General features: G+C 46.7%; 1 protein-coding gene across 1 annotated transcript in view; it reads left to right on the top strand.

Moving 5' to 3' along the window:
• Positions 1-20,815, top strand: part of YY1AP1 (YY1 associated protein 1) — a 44,844-nt gene extending 24,029 nt beyond the window's left edge. The window contains 6 exon segments of the mRNA XM_063626745.1: positions 4,836-4,952; positions 5,646-6,892; positions 17,448-17,623; positions 17,626-17,871; positions 18,988-19,266; positions 20,331-20,815. Coding sequence (XP_063482815.1) covers positions 4,836-4,952; positions 5,646-6,892; positions 17,448-17,623; positions 17,626-17,871; positions 18,988-19,266; positions 20,331-20,380 — 2,115 coding nt within the window. The 3' untranslated portion in view covers positions 20,381-20,815.
• The last annotated feature ends 38 nt before the right edge of the window (positions 20,816-20,853 follow it).

The raw sequence follows: 20,853 nt of genomic DNA, 5'->3' as shown, positions 1-20,853 counted from the left end.
GAACCCGGGAGGTGGAGCTTGCAGTGAGCCGAGATTGTGCCACTGCACTCCAGCCTGGGCAGCAGAGCAAGACTGTGTCTCAAAAAAAAAAAAAATAGGTTTTAAGGACTGTATAAATGCTCTTCACAGCTCAGCTACGTTACTGTGATACCTTGCCTTTCCTGCTGAACATTTTGTTTCCCAGATCATCTTTCAGTGTGTTCAGGCATTCTAGATATTCTGTCACTTTCATCTTGTAGAAATTGCTCCCCGAGCCCTCTGACACTATTCCACTCTAAGCGTGTTGCTCTCCATGTTGCTGCACTGATGCCTTCTTGGGCTTTTTCTTCATCATCCTGGGAATTCCTTTTGCCTCATACTGTGTTAGATCCTCTTATTTCCTGAATTCCACATCTTTGCTTTTGCATTCTTTTTTTTTTTTTTTTTTTTTTTTTTTTGAGACACAGAGTCTTACTCTGTCTCCCAGACTGGAGTGCAGTGGCACGATCTTGGCTCACTGCAACCTTGGTCTTGGTCTTGAACTACTGACCTCAGGGGATCCACCCGCCTCAGCCTCCCAAAGTGCGGGGATTACAGGTGTGAGACACCATGCCTGGCCTTGTTTTTTGTTTTGTCTTGTTTTTTTTTGAGACCGAGTCTCGCTTTGTTGCCCAGGCTGGAGTGCAAAGGTGCGATGATCTTGGCTCACTGCAACCTCCGCCTCCCGGGTTCAAGCAATTCTCCTGCCTCAGCCTCCCGAGTAGCTGGGATTACAGGCACATGCCACCACACCTGGCTAATTTTTTGTATTTTTAGTAGAGACAGGGTTTCACCATGTTAGCCAGGATGGTCTTGATCTCCTGACCTCTTGATCCACCCGTTTCGGTCTCCCAAAGTGCTGGGATTACAGGCGTGAGTATTACTTCTTTACTTTGGTGGAATATATTCTAGTAGCTTTTTTAAAAAAATTTTTTTTCTGAATTTTTAAAAATTGAGGTGGGGGGGTCTCAGTTTTTTGCCCAGGCTGGTCTCAGACTCCTGGGTTCAAGTGATCCTCCTGCTTCAGCATCTCGAAGTGCTGGGATTATAGGCATGAGCCACCCTGCCTGGCCCCATTCCAGTAGCATCCTGAGGGAGAGTGCTTGGGAAGGGAATTTTCTTTTTTTTTTCTTGAGACGGAGTCTCGCTCTGTCGCCCAGGCTGGAGTGCAGTGGCGCAATCTCGGCTCACTGCAAGCTCCACCTCCCGGGTTCACGCCATTCTCCTGCCTCAGCCTCTCCGAGTAGCTGGGACTACAGGCGCCCGCCACCACGCCCGGCTGATTTTTTTGTATTTTTAGTAGAGACGGGGTTTCACCGTGGTCTCGATCTCCTGACCTCGTGATCCTCCCGCCTCGGCCTCCCAAAGTGCTGGGATTACAAGCGTGAGCCACCACGCCCGGCCGGGAAGGGAATTTTCACATTTAAACCATCTCCAGGGCCGGGCGCAGTGGCTCACGCCTGTAATCCCAGCACTTTGGGAGGCCGAGGCGGGCGGATCACGAGGTCGGGAGATCAAGACCATCCTGGCTAACATGGTGAAACCCCAGCTCTCCTAAAAATACAAAAAAATTAGCCGGGCGTGGTGGCGGCGTCTGTAGTCCCAGCTACTCTGGAGGCTGAGGCAGGAGAATGGCATGAACCTGGGAGGCGGAGCTTGCAGTGAGCCGAGATCTCACCACTACACTCCCGCCTGGGCAACAGAGCGAGACTCCATATAAAAAATAAAAAAAAACACCCATCTCCATTCATGGTCTTTTGATTGTATCGATGTCAGTTTCCTCGTTTTTTTTTTCTTTTTTTTTTTTCTTTTTTTGAGACAGGGTCTCACTCTGTTGCTCACTGCAGCCTCTGCCTCCTGGGTTCAAGCGATTCTCCCGCCTCAGCCTCCTGAGTAGCTGGGATTAGCCACCACACCCAGCTAATTTTTATATTTTTAGTAGAGATGGGGTTTTGCCATGTTGGCCAGGTGATCTCAAACCCCTGACCTCATAATTATTTCAAAATAAAAGGAAAAAATAATACTCTCCTCTGTCACTGCATCTAGAATTCTAGATAGGAAATAATTTTTTTAGGAAGCTTTTAAGGGCCTCACTTCATTTTCTTCTAGCTGCTAGTGTGGTGTTAAGAAATTTCATGCCATTTAACTTTTTTTTTTTTTTTTCCCGAGACAGGGTCCCACCCTGTTGCCCAGTTTGGAGCGTGGCTCAATCATGGCTCACTGGTGTCTCCAACCCAGTGTGCACCACTATGCCCAGCTAATTTTTTTTTTTTAAGACATGGTCTTGTTATGTTGGCCAGGCTGGTCTCAAACTCCTGGCCTCAAGTGATCATCCTGTCTTGGCCTCCCAAAGTAATGGGATTATAGGCATGAGCCACGGCCCCATTTAACTCTTGAGTCTTTGTGTAACACCTGTTTTTCTCAACCTCTGACAGCATGCAGGATTTTTCCTTTGGCTTCAATATTTTGAAAATGCATGATAATATGCCTTAGTATTTGTCTATTTTTATCCATGGTTTTTTAAGTACTTTTTTTGTGTGTTTGTTTTTTGAGACAGAGCCTCGCTCCATCGCCCAGGCTGGAGTGCAATGGCGTGATCTTGGCTCACTGGAACCTCCGCCTCCTAGGTTCAAGCAATTGTCCTGTCTCAGCCTCCCGAGTAGCTGGGACTACCGGCGCTCGCCACCACACCCTGCTAATTTTTGTATTTTTAGTAGAGACGGGGTTTCACCTTGTTAGTCAGGCTGGTCTCGAACTCCTGACCTCGTGACCCACCCACCTCGGCCTCCTAGAGTGTTGAGATTACAGGTGTGGGCCACCATGCCCGGCCTATCCATGGTTTTAAGGCACACGTGATAAACCTTATTCTTCTGCAGAAATAATTTTTTTTTTTTTTTTTTGAGATGGAGTCTCACTCTGTAGCCAGGCTGGAGTGCAGTGGCATGATGTCGGCCCACTGCAATCTCCACCTCCTGGGTTCAAGTGATTCTCGTGCCTCAGCCTCCCAAGTAGCTGAGATTACAGGCACGCGCCACCACACTTAGCTAATTTTTGCATTTTTAGTAGAGATGGGGTTTCACCATGTTGGCCAGGATGGTCTTGATCTCCTGACCTTGTGATCTGCCTGCCTCGGCCTCCCAAAGTGCTGGGATTACAGGTGTAAGCCACCGCGCCTGGTCAGAAGTAATTTGTGTTTAAGTTTTAGTTTTGTGTCATTTTTTATGCACATCTTTGTACTTTTGTTGGGGGATGGGGCGGGATGTCAGGGTTGGAGTCTTGCTCTGTTGCCCAGGCTGGAGTACAGTGGTGCAGTCTCGGCTCACTGCAACCTCTAATTCCCCGGTTCAAGCGATTCTCCTGCTTCAGCCAGCCAAGTAGCTGGGATCACAGGCATGCACCACCACACCCGGCTAATTTTTTTTTTGTACTTTTATTAGAGACAGGGTTTAGCCATGTTGGCCAGGCTGGTCATGAACTCCTGACCTCCAGTGATCCACCCTCCTCGTTCTCCCAAAGTGCTGGCATTACAGGCATGAGCCACCATGCCCAGCCCTTTGTACGTTTTTTAATGTAGGATATCATTATTTGTCCACTTGACTCTCTCCCACTAGTCTGTAAGCTCCATGAGAGCAGGAATTGCTTCCATTATGTGTGTGCTTAGCTTTTAGCACAGTGCCTAGGATATAGAAAACATCCTGTATATATGTTGGATGAACAGATGCTTATTGTCAGTGGTTTAAGTTCAGTTTTTTTTTTTTTTTTTTTTTTTTGAGATGGAGTCTCACCCTGTTACCAAGGCTGGAGTGCAGTGGCGTGATCTTGGCTCACTGCAGTCTCCACCCTACCACCCCCACTGCCGGGTTCAAGCGATTCTTTTGCCCCAGCCTCCCAAGTAACTGGGATTACAGGCACCCACCACCACACCCAGCTAATTTTTGTATTTTTAGTAGAGACAGAGTTTCACCATGTTGGCTGGGCTGGTCTCAAACTCTCAATCTCAAGTGATCTGCCTGCCTCAGCCTCACAAAGTGCTGGGTTTACAGATGTGAGCCACCATGGCCAGCCTATTTAATCTTAAAACTGAACTGCCTTGGTCTTTTTCTTTCCTTCCCTTCTGATGCCCTTCACGCCATCATTTGCTTAAAGTCTTTGATGTGTCCATTTTATAGATTACAATGCTGTCTTTGCAGCTGTTGAGGAGGAACAAATCTTACTATAAGATTGCTCTTAGCATCTGCTTCCTTTTCTCTCTGTGACCTAAACTCTCCGTTTCCTGGCAACCAGAATGGAGATCATCAGTTAGAAAATATTGAATAGGGCTGGGCGCGGTGGCTCATGCCTGTAATCCTAGCACTTGGGGAGGCCGAGGCGGGCGGATCACGAGGTCAGGAGATCAAGACCATCCTGGCTAACACAGTGAAACCCCATCTCTACTAAAAATACAAAAAAATCAGCCGGGCGTGGTGGCGGGCGCCTGTAGCCCCAGCTAATCTGGAGGCTGAGGCAGGAGAATGGCGTGAACCTGGAAGGCGGAGCTTGCAGTGAGCAGAGATCGTGCCACTGTACTCCAGCCTGGGCGACAGAGCAAGACTCTGTCTCCAAAAAAAAGAAAATATTGAATATAAAATCTTTAAATAGAGATTAATTTGAAATGTACAAGCATTCAGCATATGCTATTTATATATGTGTGTTCATGGATGTTTGTGTATGTGGTCTTGTGTGTTTCTCTTGATCCACCACCCCCCCCATTCACCAGCCTGACAGAGGATAGTGTTTCCAGAAGGAATGTAATTCATGCGCATTTTTTTCATGTTAAGTTTTATAAGAAGACCAAACAGCTGCCAGTCCTAGTAAAATGCTGTGAAGAGATCCAGCCACATCAGTGGAAGCCACCTATAGAGAGAGAAGAACACCGGCTCCCATTCTGGTTAAAGGTACAGCCCTCTTCCTCAAAGTCTGTAGGAGGCATAAAGTCACTGAAAGTTCTGAGAGAATATCAAGGGCTTCCTTAATCGTCTAATGCTTTAGTTGTAGAACTAGGACTTCAGAAATCTTCCACATTCACCTTTCTTCCCTTAACTTTTCTGCCCTTCTCCGGGTGATTCTACATTTTCAAAATAATGGGTAAAATGGTAATTTGCTAAAGGAAATTCAGAGAAGAGTTTCTAAAGTGTATAATTGGACTGTGGTCTTTGTAGAAATTTGATATGCAGAGTCCCTTCTTGGAAAGATGCCTCGGCCGGGCGCGGTGGCTCACTCTTGTAATCCCAGCACTTTGGGAGGCCGAGGCGGGCGGATCATGAGGTCAGGAGATCAAGACCACGGTGAAACCCTGTCTCTACTAAAAATACAAAAAAATTAGCCGGGCGTGGTGGCGGGCGCCTGTAGTCCCAGCTACTCGGAGAGGCTGAGGCAGGAGAATGGCATGAACCCGGGAGGCGGAGCTTGCAGTGAGCCGAGATTGCGCCGCTGCACTCCAGCCTGGGCGACAGAGCGAGACTCCGTCTCAAAAAAAAAAAAAAAAGAAAGATGCCTTGAGCTTGTCTCAGGTCCCTAAACCTAGAAAGTCCTATTCTTTTTCCCAAATTCTGACATGTGCTGGATCAGAGTGTTCTCGTTTCCAATAGGCCAGTCTGCCATCCATCCAGGAAGAACTGCAGCACATGGCTGATGGTGCTAGAGAGGTAGGAAATGTGACTGGAACCACTGAGATCAACTCAGATCAAGGCCTAGAAAAAGACAACTCGGAGTTGGGGAGTGAAACTCGGTACCCACTGCTATTGCCTAAGGATGTAGTCCTGAAACTGAAGCCAGCTGCCAACCGTTTCCCCAAGAAGGCTTGGAGACAGAAGCGTTCATCAGTCCTGAAACCCCTCCTTATCCAACCCAGCCCCTCTCTCCAGCCCAGCTTCAACCCTGGGAAAACACCAGCCCAATCAACTCATTCAGAAGCCCCTCCAAGCAAAATGGTGCTCCGGATTCCTCACCCGATACAGCCAGCCGCTGTTTTACAGACAGTTCCAGGTGTCCCTCCACTGGGGGTCAGTGGAGGTGAGAGTTTTGAGTCTCCTGCAGCACTGCCTGCTATGCCCCCTGAGGCCAGGACAAGCTTCCCTCTGTCTGAGTCCCAGACTTTACTCTCTTCTGCCCCTGTGCCCAAGGTAATGCTGCCCTCCCCTGCCCCTTCCATGTTTCGAAAGCCATATGTGAGACGCAGACCCTCAAAAAGAAGGGGAGCCAGGGCCTTTCGCTGTATCAAACCTGCCCCTGTTATCCACCCTGCATCTGTTATCTTCACTGTTCCCGCTACCACTGTGAAGATTGTGAGCCTTGGCGGTGGCTGTAACATGATCCAGCCTGTCAGTGCAGCTGTGGCCCAGAGTCCCCAGACTATTCCCATTGCCACCCTCTTGGTTAACCCTACTTCCTTCCCCTGTCCATTGAACCAGCCCCTTGTGGCCTCCTCTGTCTCGCCCTTAATTGTTTCTGGCAATTCTGTGAATCTTCCTATACCTTCCACGCCTGAAGATAAGGCCCACGTGAATGTGGACCTTGCTTGTGCTATGGCTGATGGGGAAAATGCCTTTCAGGGCCTAGAACCCAAATTAGAGCCCCAGGAACTATCTCCTCTCTCTGCTACTGTTTTCCCCAAAGTGGAACATAGCCCAGGGCCTCCACCAGCCAATGAACAGTGCCAAGAAGGATTGTCAGAGAACAGTGCCTATCGCTGGACTGTTGTGAAAACAGAGGAGGGAAGGCAAGCTCTGGAGCCGCTCCCTCAGGGCATCCAGGAGTCTCTAAACAACTCTTCCCCTGGGGATTTAGAGGAAGTTGTCAAGATGGAACCTGAAGATGCTACAGAGGAAATCAGTGGATTTCCTTGAGGCAGGAGAATAGTCTGGAGACTGGGGAGCCTTCACTTCAGCCTTTGATTGGTGGTGCATAGGGTGTAACCAATAGGAAACCCCTAAAGGGTACTTAAACCCCAGATTTTGCAACTGGGGCTCTTGAGCAGCTTGCTTTAGCCTGCTCCCACTCTGTGGAATATACTTTTGCTTCAATAAATCTGTGCTTTTATTGCTTCGTTGTTTCATTGATTTGTGCAGTTTGTTCAGTTCTTCATTCAACATTCCAAGAACCTGGACAAATTGTAGTCAAGACCCTCGGACAGTAACATATTTTGGCAAGCCAGCTTGGAGGTAAGTCCAAATTGTGGTGGGGGTAGGGGGGTTGTATTTTTCTTTTCTCCTTTCCTTTTTCTTTCCCTCTCTATCCAGCCTTCATTTTTGGGCATGGGCTGGAGCTATATCTCTGTTCAGGGCTCCTTCCACTCCATACAGGGGAACCTTTTCCTCCCTCTCCCTTTTCCAACTCGAGACTCAGCAGATAGCATCTGAACATGGAGGCAACTGCAGGTCTCTGGCCAGGGCCACTCTCCAGTGAGACTGAAGGATGTCCATGTGGAAGCATCTAATCACCATCGCCCAGTTTGGGTCAGGGACCTGAGTTCTTCTCTTTTTGAGTCTTTCAGCTGCTGTTTTCTAACAGCTCTTTGGTAATTGAGGGCAACTGGACAGGGCCACTCTCCAGTGTTACCTGAAGGCCAAGGAGTGAATGGGGATAGCTTCCTTGCCCAGGAGGGAGAAAGACTCTTTTATCTTTCCTGGTTATAGTCTCTGATTTCTACATGTGACACCATTGGCAGTGGTAGCTCATTCAGGGCGAATTCACACTCAGGCCTCTTAAACCCTCCTTTTTTATGCCAAATTATAGAGTTAGCCAGTGAGGGCAAAAGATAGTATCTCCTAGATATTTTGACCCTTCCACTCGATCCATTTGGCTGGCTGATGATCTTTGGGACCCACAAGCTTTAGAATACATTCTATATCTTGGACCTCCACTGATGGGACCTTGTTTCCTTTGTCTTCACCATATTATTTCAATAGAATGGGCTGCCCTTACACAGGATCCATTGCCATGGTGGTGGATTTTTAAACATTCCCTCTCTTGTCCAGGGCCAGAATGGAATAGCCAGCCCTATTTTATCTTTCATGCCTAAAATCAACCTTTTCCCCTGAAATTACCTATACTCTACATGACAAAGAAACCTACCAGCCTCTTGTTCCTCTCAGAGTTCACAGCTATCAATCTAGTGGAACAGGAAGTATGGGAAACCATGGCCTTACCAAATTATAAGGATGCTAGAGGCCAGGTGCTGTGGCTCACACCTGTAATCCCAGCACTTTGGGAGGCTGAGGCGGACGGATCACCTGAGGTCAGGAGTTCGAGACCTGCCTGGCCAACATGGTGAGACCCCATCTCTACTAAAAATACAAAATTAGCCTGGCATGGTGATGCACACCTGCAACCCCAGCTACTTGGGAGGCTGAAACAGGAGAATTACTTGAACCCAGGAGGTGGAGGTTTCAGTGAGCCAAGATCGTGCCCATTGCACTCCAGCCTGGGCAACAAGAGTGAAACTCCATCTCCAAAAAAAAAAAAAAAAGATGCTAGAAGTCAAGGCCTTCGTCTAGGGATAAAAGGAGTTAATAGTGGGTCACTAGTGGTGGAGAGAACCTTGCCAAAGTAGTGCCAGCACCCATCAAAGGTCACAGATGTCAGACTAAAATGGGACCCTAAAGGGGGACACCCTTAGGGACCCTAGTCAAGCAGCCAGGAACAATGGGCAGTCAATGGAATTCTTAATTATAACACCATCTGCAATTAGACCTATTTTGCAAAATGCAGGGTAAATAGCCAGAAATCCCATATGTGCAGCTCTTCATGGGTGTATACCAAAACCCAACCATGTGCAAAACTCCAGCACCTGTCCCATAATCAAAGGTCCTAAGGCAGAACCAGATATTGTAGATGATCCTCTTTACAAGGGCCGCCTGTCTCTCGGGAAATGGCAACTTCCCCCGTATAGCCTGTTGTCAAGTGCTCCTGAGGCTCAAACCCAAGAGCAAAAACCAGGAACCCTGCCAAGTTCCCCTCACAGTGGAACACCTTATTCAACCCCCTTTCAGCCCTACCACTCCTTAGGGAAGTAGCAGGAGCCAAGGGGCCAGTTGGAGTGCAGGCCTGCTTCTCCATAACACAATGTAAAGAAAAGCTAGGAAGCTATTCTGAGAACCCCAGGAAATTTGCAGATGGGTTCCAAACTTTGACTTTAGCCTTTGATCTCTCATGGAGGGATGTTCAATTAATTCTAGCAACCTGTTGTACCCCCTTGGAAAAGGAACGAATCTCTGAGGCGCCTGCCAGGAAGCCCACGATTTATTTGCCTGAAGCCCTCAGGGCAATCACCAGGGCCCAGCCCCAGCCCCTACTACTGATCCTAATTGACACCCCTGCAGGAATGAACAACTGGGCCAGATTTCTTTTTTTTTTTTTTTTTTTTTTTTGAGACGGAGTCTCGCTCTGTAGCCCAGGCTAGAGTGCAGTGGCGCAATCTCGGCTCACTGCAAGCTCCGCCTCCCGGGTTCACGCCATTCTCCTGCCTCAGCCTCTCCAAGTAGCTGGGACTACAGGCGCCCGCCACCGCGCCCAGCTAATTTTTTGTATTTTTAGTAGAGACGGGGTTTCACCGTGGTCTCGATCTCCTGACCTCGTGATCCGCCCGCCTCGGCCTCCCAAAGTGCTGGGATTACAAGCGTGAGCCACCGCACCCGGCCTGGGCCAGATTTCTTGAGGCTGTCCTTGGAGGAATGAAAAACAGAATATCTAAGGTAGCAAATTATGATAAAGGAGGTTATACAAGGCAAGGAGGAAAATCCAGCCATGTTTTATGGTAGGCTGGGGAAAGGAAATATACCAATCTGGACCTTTCCTCTCCAGAAGGCAAAATATTAATGGCACAGCATTTCATTAGCCAATCCGCTCCAGCCATTAGGCTCCAAAAGCTATAGATGATGCCACAAACTAATCAAAATCAGCTTCTTGATACTGCCTTATATGGTGTATAACAATCATGACCTGGATAAAGGAAAAGGAATAAAGAAGAAGCAAGCCAAAATTATGATAGCCATCATTGGAGATGCCCTGAATGCCCAAAGAGTGCCCAAGGGAATCCCAATGGGCTATAAGGATAATGCCAGCAAAGGCTCTTGCTTCAAATGCAAGAAAAATGGGAATTGGGCAACGGACTGTAGTAAGTCCCCACTGGGACCCTGTTGTCAGTACAAAGGCACCAGTCACAACCCCTGGTGCTGGAGAATTAACTGCCCCCTCTTACAGAGAGGAGGTCAGTCAAAACTCTGTAACAGTGCAAAAGGAGAAATTGATGAAGACTGATGGGGCCCAGGGCCTTCCTCACCACCCCTGTCCAGGAACATCATTCATTACTATTGAGGAGCCCTGAGTAACTCTGGACGTGTTGGGCACCCAAATTTGGTTTCTTTTTGATACAGGGACAAATTGCTCTGCCCTTACTACTTATGTAGGAAAAGTTTCCTCCCCATCCACAAGCGTTACGGGAATGGAAGGAAAGCCACAAGAAAGATTCTTTATTCCTCTTTTGACTTGTCAATTTGAGAAACAAATCTTCCAACAAGAATTTCTAGTGGTACCAAGCTGCCCAGTCCCCTTGTTGGGAGGGGATATTATAGTTAAAATAGGGACACTGCTACGATTTAGGCACCACCCAGCAAAATTGCTAATAGTAATGCAGACAATGTCCCAGACCACATTAATAAATAGATCAACACACTAGCATGGTATACTGGGAAACTGGGTAGGGCTAAAACAGCAATACACTTGGACAGTGCCCCTCCCTCAGGGCTTTCAGGATAACCATATTTGTTTTTTGCACAAGCCTTGGGGATCTAAAACTGGAAAATGGAGTGTACTCCAGTATGTATATGACCTTCTTGTGTGTAGCCCAACCCAGGGGGCATATGACTAAAATACTAAAGAACCTTAAATTTCTTTGTAGATGAGATATAAATTGTCCAAAAGGAAGGCTCAGATTGCCTACCAATGGGTTCAATATTTAAGGTGTATCTTAACACCCAGAGCCCAGCAAATATCCCCAGAATGAGTGCAAGCCATATGTGGTTTGGAGCTCCCCCCACACCAAGCAACAGCTTCGTCGTTTTCTGGGGATGGCTGGGTTTTGCAGAAGATGGGTACCAAATTTTGGGCTCATCGCAAGACCCCTTTATGAAAGCAACAAGGGGGCCAGAAAATGAGCCAATCGAAAGGACTTCGGAAATGAGAGAAGGCTTTGTCAAGTTAAAACAGGCTGTCAGCCAGCCTCCCGCTCTTGGCATCCTAGACCTCACTAAGCCCTTGTATGTAGCAGAAAGGAAAGGCATAGCCATGGGAGTGCTAACCGCCTACTTCTCAAAGAAATTGGACAGGGTGGCCAAGCTGCTTGCAGTCAATGGCAGACACTGCTATTTTAGTGGAAGAAGCCACTGAAATCACCCTGGGTCAGCTACTGGAAGTATTAACCCCACATCAAGTCAATCCTAGAAATAAAAAGACACATCTGTATGATGGGGGAAAGGTTAACCAAATACCAGGCTATGTTCCTGGACAATCTAGATGTGACCCTTAAAACCTGTAACACTGTGAATCCAGCTTGATTGCTGCCCACAGGCCCAATAATTAATCATTCCTGTGAGCAAGTTATTGCACATACATATGTTAGCCAGCCTGATTTAAAAGGTTGACCTCTCCCAGATTCAGAGAATGACTAGTTCACAGACCTCAGCAGCTTTGTATCAAACGGGAACACTGAGCCAGATATGCAATAGTAAATTACAATACAATTATTGAGGTCCAACCCCTGCCCCAGGTATGTCAGTACAAAAAGCTGAGATCATTGCTCTTACTCAAGCTCTGACATTAGGAAAAGGGAAAAAGCTTAACATCTATACAGATTCCAAACATGCATTTCTTGTGTTTCATGCTTATGCTGCAATTTGAAAAGAAAGAGAAAGAGGACTACTAACTAGTAAATATTCCACCATAAAGCATGGGTCTGAAATTCTTCAACTGTTGGAATCAATACACTTGCCAAAAGCATAGCCATAATTCACTGTAGGGGGCATCAAAAGAACCTAACCCCTATAGCACAAGGGCACAGAAAGGCTGATAAGCCAAATCCACACTGCTCAGGGTGTAATCCCAAAAAATTCTAGCACTGCTTCCTTTCTATGATTCCCCAATAGAACCTGAATATACATCACAGGGAGAACAGTTAATAAAGGAGGAAGATGGACAAAAACAAGGATCCCGGTGGTATATGGTATCAAAAGTGTATCTCCCTCAAACAACCCACTGGAGAATTATAAAAATCCTGCATGACTCTTTCCATATATGAGGAGATGCCACTCTTGCCATGATAAACAGGCTCTTCATTGGGCCTGACTTAACTTCCGTGGTTAAGCAGGTCTGCCAAACCTGTTCACTGTGAGCATTCAACAACCCCAGGAACAAAATGCCTCCCCTAATAGAACCAGTCCGGAGAAGGGGCACTTCCCCAGGGGAAGAATGGCAATTGGATTTTACCCATATGCCAGCTTGTAGGGGATACTAGTTTTTGCTAGTACTAATAGACACCTTTACTGGTTTACCCTAGCAGAACAAAGAAGGCTAACGAAGTTATAAAGGTTCTCCTAAGATAAATAATCCCCAGTTTGGGTTACCCCAAAGCCTCCAAGGTGAGAACAGTACATCTTTCGTCTCCCAAATAACTAAAGGGGTTGCTAAGGCTCTCGGAATCTAATACTATTTACATTCAGCATGGAGACCTCAATCCTCTGGGAAAGTAGAAAGGGCTAATCCACCTCTAAAATGGGTGTTAGCTAAGCTATGTCAGGAAACATCGGAAACTTGGGTCAGCTTGCTGCCCATACATAGTCTTTTTAAGGATCCATAATTCCCCTAGAGCCAAAATTAATATGAGCCCATTTAAAATGTTATACAGAAGTCTTTTTTTTTTTTTTTTTTTTGAGACAGAGTCTCACTCTGTTGTCCAGACTGGAGTGCAGTGGCACAGTCTTGGCTCACTGCAACCTCCACCTCCCAGGTTCAAGTAATTCTCCTGCCTCAGCCTCCCAAGTAGCTGGGATTACAGGTGTGAGCCACCACACCCGGCTAATTTTTGTATTTTTAGTAGAGATGGGGTTTCACTATGTTGGCCAGGCTGGTCTTGAACTCCTGACCTCAAGTGATCCACCCACCTTGGCCTCCCAAAGTGCTGGGATTATAAGAATGAGCCACTGCACCTGGCTGGAAAGGCCATTTTTAATGGATGATCTAATTACTGATCCAGAAATAGTCAGTTTAGTAAAATACGTAATTAACCAGAGACAATTTCAGCAGGCATTTTAAAAGTTTGGAACTCAAAGATTCCCTGCATTGGGAACTAACCAGCAACCCAAGATCGGGCCAGGAGATAAAAGTATTTGTTAAAACACGGAAAGAGGGGTCACCTGCTCAACAGCTCCAACCCAAATGGAAGGGACTTTTTCAGTGGTGTTGGCCACGCCTTCTGTAGTCAAAGTACTAGGATTAGAAGTTGGATACATCTTTCTAGGGTCAAGCCTGCAATACCTGAAGCCCCAGACCTGTAACTTGAAGCTTCCATCAGCCACTATACCTGTGAACCTGTGGAAGATCTGAAGTACCTGTTTTAAAGACAGTCAAAAGATAAGTGAATGCCTACCAACTCTCCTTGGTGTCTATGCTGCATAGTTACTGTAGGTTTGATAATAGTAGCAATTTTTATATTTTTACAATTTAATTGCCTTCTTCCAAATGGATGGAATCATTTCCTTTGTAATAATTAAGCAAAATGTTTTAATTCATTTTTGTAACATTATTCCTGAGAGGATAGGTATACACCCCCTGAGGTTCCTATTCAAAAGAACAAAATAGGCCGGGCGCGGTGGCTCACGCTTGTAATCCCAGCACTTTGGGAGGCCGAGGTGGGCGGATCACGAGGTCAGGAGATCGAGACCACGGTGAAACCCCGTCTCTACTAAAAAATACAAAAAATTAGCCGGACGTGGTGGCGGGCGCCTGTAGTCCCAGCTACTCGGAGAGGCTGAGGCAGGAGAATGGTGTGAACCCGGGAGGCAGAGCTTGCAGTGAGCCGAGATTGCGCCACTGCACTCCAGCCTGGGCGACAGAGCAAGACTCCATCTCAAAAAAAAAATAAAAAAATAAAAAAAATTAAAAAAAAATAAAAAATAAAACAAAAGAACAAAATAACAGATAAGTATTTTTAGTCCCATAATGGTTAGCCCTGGCCTGTGTATACTGGGACCAGGCATACTGGGAATCAGATTAATTTTACAGCAGGGCTTTATTTTACTTCTCTGGCAATGAATGGATTCTGGGTATTTATTAAGACTTTAAAATTTAACCCAAGGACTGTTAAATACCATCAGTCCAGCTCTGGCAAAGGACTGTTGGCTTTGTTTATCTCCACCATCACCAAAATACACTGCCATCGCAATCCGAGGCTTATCTTGGGCCGTTGAAAAAATGTCCTACCACCTCAACTACAAGGGAGGGACTCCCTTCAAATTAATGGACCTGCATGACTTCTATGACTTCAAAATTACATAAACGACCAAAGTTACAATGTCAGGATGAGCAGTAAACCTTCTCCAGTCCTACCAAAGTAACCTTTCTGGGGTTGCATCTCCTCAAAAACCTATTTGGGGCCCAATAACGCACAAAGAACTAAAATCCCAGGTGCCACTTTGTACTAAAAAAAAAAAATTCTAGTCAGACCCTGGGAACCTTGAGTCATCAGAGTAACTACACCCTAGGGATTAACCTCTCACATGATATGTAAGCTATGCAGTTACCTAGGCTGCATCATTTAGAAAACCTGTATGGTTTTCATGAAACTATTCCTAATTAAGGGCACTTTAAAGGACACACAGTCTAAGTACTGTCAAGGTAGGACCACTAGCTGTGTTCACATTTTCACTTGGGAAGACTGTAGTAATCCTAAAACAGCTAGTTGCCTTTTGGTTCTCCAGTATGAAAATACCTCTGGGTGGTTGCTGGTGGACACTAAGCATAACTACCTTCACCAGGAAAACTTAACTGCTGGGACAACTCAGGATACTTCCCAAGGTCCTTTCCAGCCTTTAACTGGAGCCACCTTAGCAGGGACCTTAACCATTGGGGAAAGAAAAACAAAAAGCTAACCCATATGTTCACCATAGAGAATGATTTTTGTCTTGAAAATCACGGAGTCTTTTTCCTGTGTGGAACTACTTCCTAGTTATGTTTACCAATCAAATGGACTGAAACCGCTACACTTCTTTATTTAGCCCCTGAAGTCTATATAGCTCTCAATAACCGGTTTCTCATACCTTTAACTGCACCTGCCAGGCACAAATGAGCCATCAAACTCATACTCCTTTTGGTAGGACTAGGAATAACCGCAGAAGTAAGAACAGGAGTTAGCAGGTTTCCCTGTCCTATTACCAACGTTTGTCCAAGGATCTTTCAGAGAGCTTGGAAGACACTGCCCAAAGTACCGTCACCTTACAAAATCAGATAGACTCCTTGGCAACGGTCGTTTTACAAAATAATAGGAGACTGGATTTCCTAGCTGCTGAAAAAGGTGGCATATGTCTTTTCCTCAAAGAAGAATGCTGGGGTTTTTTGTTGTTGTTGTTTTGTTTTGTTTTGAGACAGAGTCTCACTCTGTCATCTAGGCTGGAGTGCAGTGGAGCGATCTCGGCTCACTGCAAGCTCCGCCTCCCGGATTTATGCCATTCTCCTGCCTCAGCCTCCCAAGTAACTGGGACTACAGACGCCTGCCACCACGCCTGGCTAATTTTGCTGGTTTTTTTTTTTTTTTTCAGTAGAGACGGGGTTTCACCGCGTTAGCCAGGATGGTCTCGATCTCCTGACCTCCTGATCTGCCCGCCTCAGTCTCCCAAAGTGCTGGGATTACAGGCGTGAGCCACTGCGCCCTGCCAAAGAATGCTGTTTTTTTTTTTTTTTTTTTTTTTTTTTTTTTTTTTTTTTTTGAGACGGAGTCTTGCTCTGTCGCCCAGGCTGGAGTGCAGTGGCGCGATCTTGGCTCACTGCAAGCTCCACCTCCTGGGTTCACGCCATTCTCCTGCCTCAGCCTCTCCGAGTAGCTGGGACTACAGGCGCCTGCCACCACGCCCGGCTAATTTTTTGTATTTTTAGTAGAGATGGGGTTTCACTGTGGTCTCGATCTCCTGACCTCGTGATCCGCCCGCCTCGGCCTCCCAAAGTGCTGGGATTACAAGCGTGAGCCACCGCGCCCGGCTAAGAATGCTGTTTTTATGTCAACCAATCAGCATTAGCAAGAGATGCCGCCTGAAAATTAGCTGATGGGGCCTCTAAAATATAACAACAGCTGTCTGAGTCATGGGGCTTCTGGTCAAGGGCACTAAGTTGGGTTTCATGTCTACTTCCCTTAGCTGGCACATTATTAACAATTATACTCGCATTGACCATGTTGGACCATGTTTGTTAAATCTTTTAACCAAATGTATTTTTTCTCACCTAGAAGCCATTAAGCTTCAAATGATCATGCAGCAGGGCTTCTATCCAGGGAATGGTGCCAGCCCTGGCCATCAAGAAGTCATCCTGTCTCCACTAGACAGAGCAGGGTGAGAGTTCCATGGTCCCCAGTAGGTAGGGACTGTGCCCCAAACGGCATGAAGCAGTTACAGAGGAAAGACTGTCAGTCCCTCTGCCTCCTGTAAATATTTCATATTATGTCTCTCAAGAGGGAATGAGGCAGGAGAATAGGGTCTAGAGACAGGAAGCCTTCACTTTAGCCTCTGATTGGTCGCAGGCCAAATCTTCATTTGCATAGGGTGTAACTTAACTTCAGCCTCCAATTGGTCATGGGCCACGTCTTCATTTACAAAGGGTGTAACCAATAGGAAACCTCTAAAGAGTACTTAAACCCCAGAAGATTTTTCTTTTTTTTTTTTGAGACAGAGTCTCGCTCTGTCGCCCAGGCTGGAGTGCAGTGGCGCGATCTCGGCTCACTGCAAGCTCCGGCTCCCGGGTTCACGCCATTCTCCTGCCTCAGCCTCCCGAGTAGCTGGGACTACAGGCGCTCGCCAACACGGTTGGCTAATTTTTTGTATTTTTAGTAGAGACGGGGTTTCACCGTGTTAGCCAGGATGGTCTCGATCTCCTGACCTCGTGATCCGCCCGCCTCGGCCTCCCAAAGTGCTGGGATTACAGGCGTGAGCCACCGCGCCCGGCAAGATTTTTCAACTGGGGTGCTTGAGCCACTTGCCCAAGCCTGCTTCTGCTCTGTGGAATGTACTTTCACTTCAATAAATCTGTGCTTTTGTTGCTTCATTCATTTGTTGTTTTGCTTGTGCATTTTGTTCAATTCTCTGTTCAATACGCCAAGAACCTGGACAACTTGTAGTCAAGACCCTCCACTGGTAACACCCTGAGCATGATATTTGTGATGACATCAAGGAAGAACACACTGTGGAATTAGACACCGGATCCCCAAGTGAGGAGTTGAGCAATGCTAGAGAGGTAAAGAAACAGACAATCTTACAGAAGGAAGAAGACAGGATTTAGCCAACTAAAACCCCTTCATCTTCTCAAGAACCCCCAATGAAGGAAACTTGGGGGGAGATGAGAGCAAAGGATCACCAAATAATGCTTCATCCTCCATGAATCCTGAAGTGAGGCTTAGTAGCCCCCCAGGGAAGCCCAAAGACTCATCCAGTGTTGATGATCAGTCAGTGGGGACCCCAGTTGGGCCAGAAACTGGAGGAGAGAAAGATGGACCAGAAGAAGAGGACTTTGATGACCTCACCCAAAATGAGGAAGATGAAATGTCATCAGCTTCTGAGGATTGTCTGTCCCAGAACTCCAGGTGAGAGCTAGAGAATACTCTCAAGTATTTTGTGGACTCAGTAATAAGTTTAACTTATTGATATGCCACCTGCTTGCATGCTGCACTATGGATAGTCCTAAAATCATTTGTATTTGATTTGTGAATGCATTGTGGGACATGATTGTGGGGTTGAGGTGAAATGAGATGGAAAGGATGACATTTTACTTATTATATTAAACTCATTTACACATTAAATTGAATCACCTGACCATACTTTAAATGCCTTAAAAAATAGTAAATAGTGCCAGGTGCGGTGGCTCATGCCTGTAATCCCAGGCATGGGAGGCCAAGGCGGGCGGATCACCTGAGGTTGGGAGTTCGAGACCAGCCTGACCAACATGGAGAAATCGTGTCTCTACCAAAAATACAAAATTAGCCAAGCGTGGTGGTGCACGCCTGTAATCCCAGCTACTCGGGAGGCTGAGGCAGAATTGCTTGAACCTGGGAGGTGGAGGTTGCATTGAGCCAAGATCACGCCATTGCACTCCAGCCTGGGCAACAAGAGCGAAACTCCGTCTCAAAAAAAAAAAAAAAAATAGTAAATAGGCCAGACTTGGTCGCTCACACCTGTAGTTCCAGCACTTTAGGAGGCCGAGGTGGGAGGATCACGACACGAGGTCAGGAGTTTGAGACCAGCCTGGCCAACATGGTGAAACTCTGACTGTACTAAAAATACAAAAATTAGCCGGGTGTGGTAGCATGCTCCTATAATTTCAGCCATTCAGGGGGCTGAGGCATGAAAATCCCTTGAACCCAGGAGGTGGAGTTTGCAGTGAGCCAAGACTGCGCCGCTGCACTCCAGCTTGGGTGATGGAGTGAGATTCTGTTGCAAGAAAAAAAAAAAAAAAAGAGGCACATAAATATGGGCTAAGGCAAAGGAAAACTATTTTCAGGGTAGAGAAGTTTTCAAAAGGCATCTTTTCCACTTCCTGCTGTCAGGCCCAATGTCAGCTATCGCTGGGATTTCATAACTCAGGGAATTCCACTCTGACAGCTTTAGTGGGCTCCCCATTGTTTAACTTCAGATTATCCTGATACAGCTTTGTGCTGTTCTGCAATTCATGAGCCGCTAGGAGCCATAAGTACTCTTTGGAGGGTTTTACAGGAAACAATGGAGAAACTGACTTGGCTGGCATCTGAAAGGCGCATGAGTCAGGAGGGTGAGTCTGAAGAAGAGAATTCTCAGGAGGAGAACTCTGAGCCGGAAGAAGAGGAGGAAGAAGCAGCAGAAGGAATGGAAAGCCTGCAGAAAGAGGATGAAATGACAGATGAAGCAGTTGGAGACCCTGCTGAGAAGCCTCCTTCTACTTTTGCCTCGACGGCTCCAGAAGTGGAGACCAGCAGAACTCCACCAGGTGAGCTAGGCAGAGCTATACTGAAGGACCATTCTCACTTAACCTCATTGTCTAGAGGACAGGGTGCAGAGTGGGTAGCTTATAAACCAGGTGGAGGATTTCCAGAGGAAACCCTTTGGATCTCTTCTGCAACCCCGCTCCCCCAAAACACATTTAATGTGGTATCTTTGTGGAGAACAGATACTCAGATATTTTGAAATGGAGTTTTTGCTCTTGTTGCCCAGGCTAGTGTGCAGTGTCATCGCGATCTCACCTCAGTGCAACCTCCACCTCCAGGGTTCAAGCAATTCTCCTGCCTCAGCCTCCCAAGTAGCTGGGATTACAGGCACATGCCACGACGCCCAGCTAAATTTTTTTTTGTATTTTTAGTAGAGATGAGGTTTCACCATGTTGGCCAGGCTGGTCTCCAACTCCTGACATCAGGTGATCCAACCTTCTCGGCCTCCCGAAGTGCTGGGATTACAGGCGTGAACCACAGCTCCTGGCCTACTCAAAAAATTTTTAAATTGATTCTCATCCATTGCTAGATTTGTATTAGCTTCGTTCACTTTATTTATTTATTTATTTATTTATTTATTTATTTATTTATTTATTTGAGACGGAGTCTTGCTCTGTCACCCAGGCTGGAGTGCAATGGCACGATCTCGGCTCACTGCAACCTCCGCCTCCCAGGTTCAAGCAATTCTCCTGCCTCAGCCTCCCGAGTGGCTGGGATTATAGGCGCCCACCACCCGAGCAATTTGTGTATTTTTAGTAGAGACAGGGCTTCACCATGTTGGCCAGGCTGGTGAACTCCTGACCTCAAGTGATCTGCCTGCCTCGGCCTCCCAAAGTGCTGGGATTACACGTGTGAGCCACCATGCCCGGCCATTCTAGTTGTTTTTAGGAGGTGTGTGACTTTGGACAAAACATTTAGCCTTTTGAGTTTCCTTATCTATAACGACATAGCTCTCCCAACCTTGCTGTGTGGAATAAATAAAAGATTTTGCAAATCAATATATAGTGCTTCATAAATGTTAACATGTTACTAAAGATCAGTGAATACAGCCCTCCTCCTTTCTTAGGTTTCCCACCGTTTTCGAGAACTCATGCAGCTCTTCCACACTGCCTGTGAAGCCAGCTCTGAGGATGAGGACGATGCAACCAGTACCAGCAATGCAGACCAGCTGTCTGACCATGGGGACCTTCTGTCTGAAGAGGAGCTGGATGAATGAGACTCTGGGAATCACCTACACAGGACCAAACCCAACAGGCGCCCTGGCACTGCGGAGGCGGGTAGTTGTACTCCGCTTGTACAGTCCTTGAGCCCAGTTTACAGATCTGGAGAGCAGGAGCCCAGGACCAGGACAAAGGCTGGAGGATGGAGTAGGACCCAGGGGCTCTGCCATCCTAGGCATCATTCAAGGTCTTTTATGAAGACTTTACAGATCTCCTCTGTAAATAGCATCGAGAGTGGTGTTCAGCTCCGTTCTCTACTTTTTTTTGGTCTGATGGCACATATTTATTGTTCTGTGGTCTAATCGCAGTCTTTTTTTTTTTTTTTTTTTTTGAGACGGAGTCTTGCTCTGTCCCCCAGGCTGGAGTGCA

This window comes from Symphalangus syndactylus, chromosome 12 (assembly GCF_028878055.3).
Source record: "Symphalangus syndactylus isolate Jambi chromosome 12, NHGRI_mSymSyn1-v2.1_pri, whole genome shotgun sequence".
NCBI classification, from domain to species: Eukaryota; Metazoa; Chordata; class Mammalia; order Primates; family Hylobatidae; genus Symphalangus; species Symphalangus syndactylus.
Note: the sequence above shows the minus strand (reverse complement) of the source record. Positions and strands in the feature narration are given on the sequence as shown.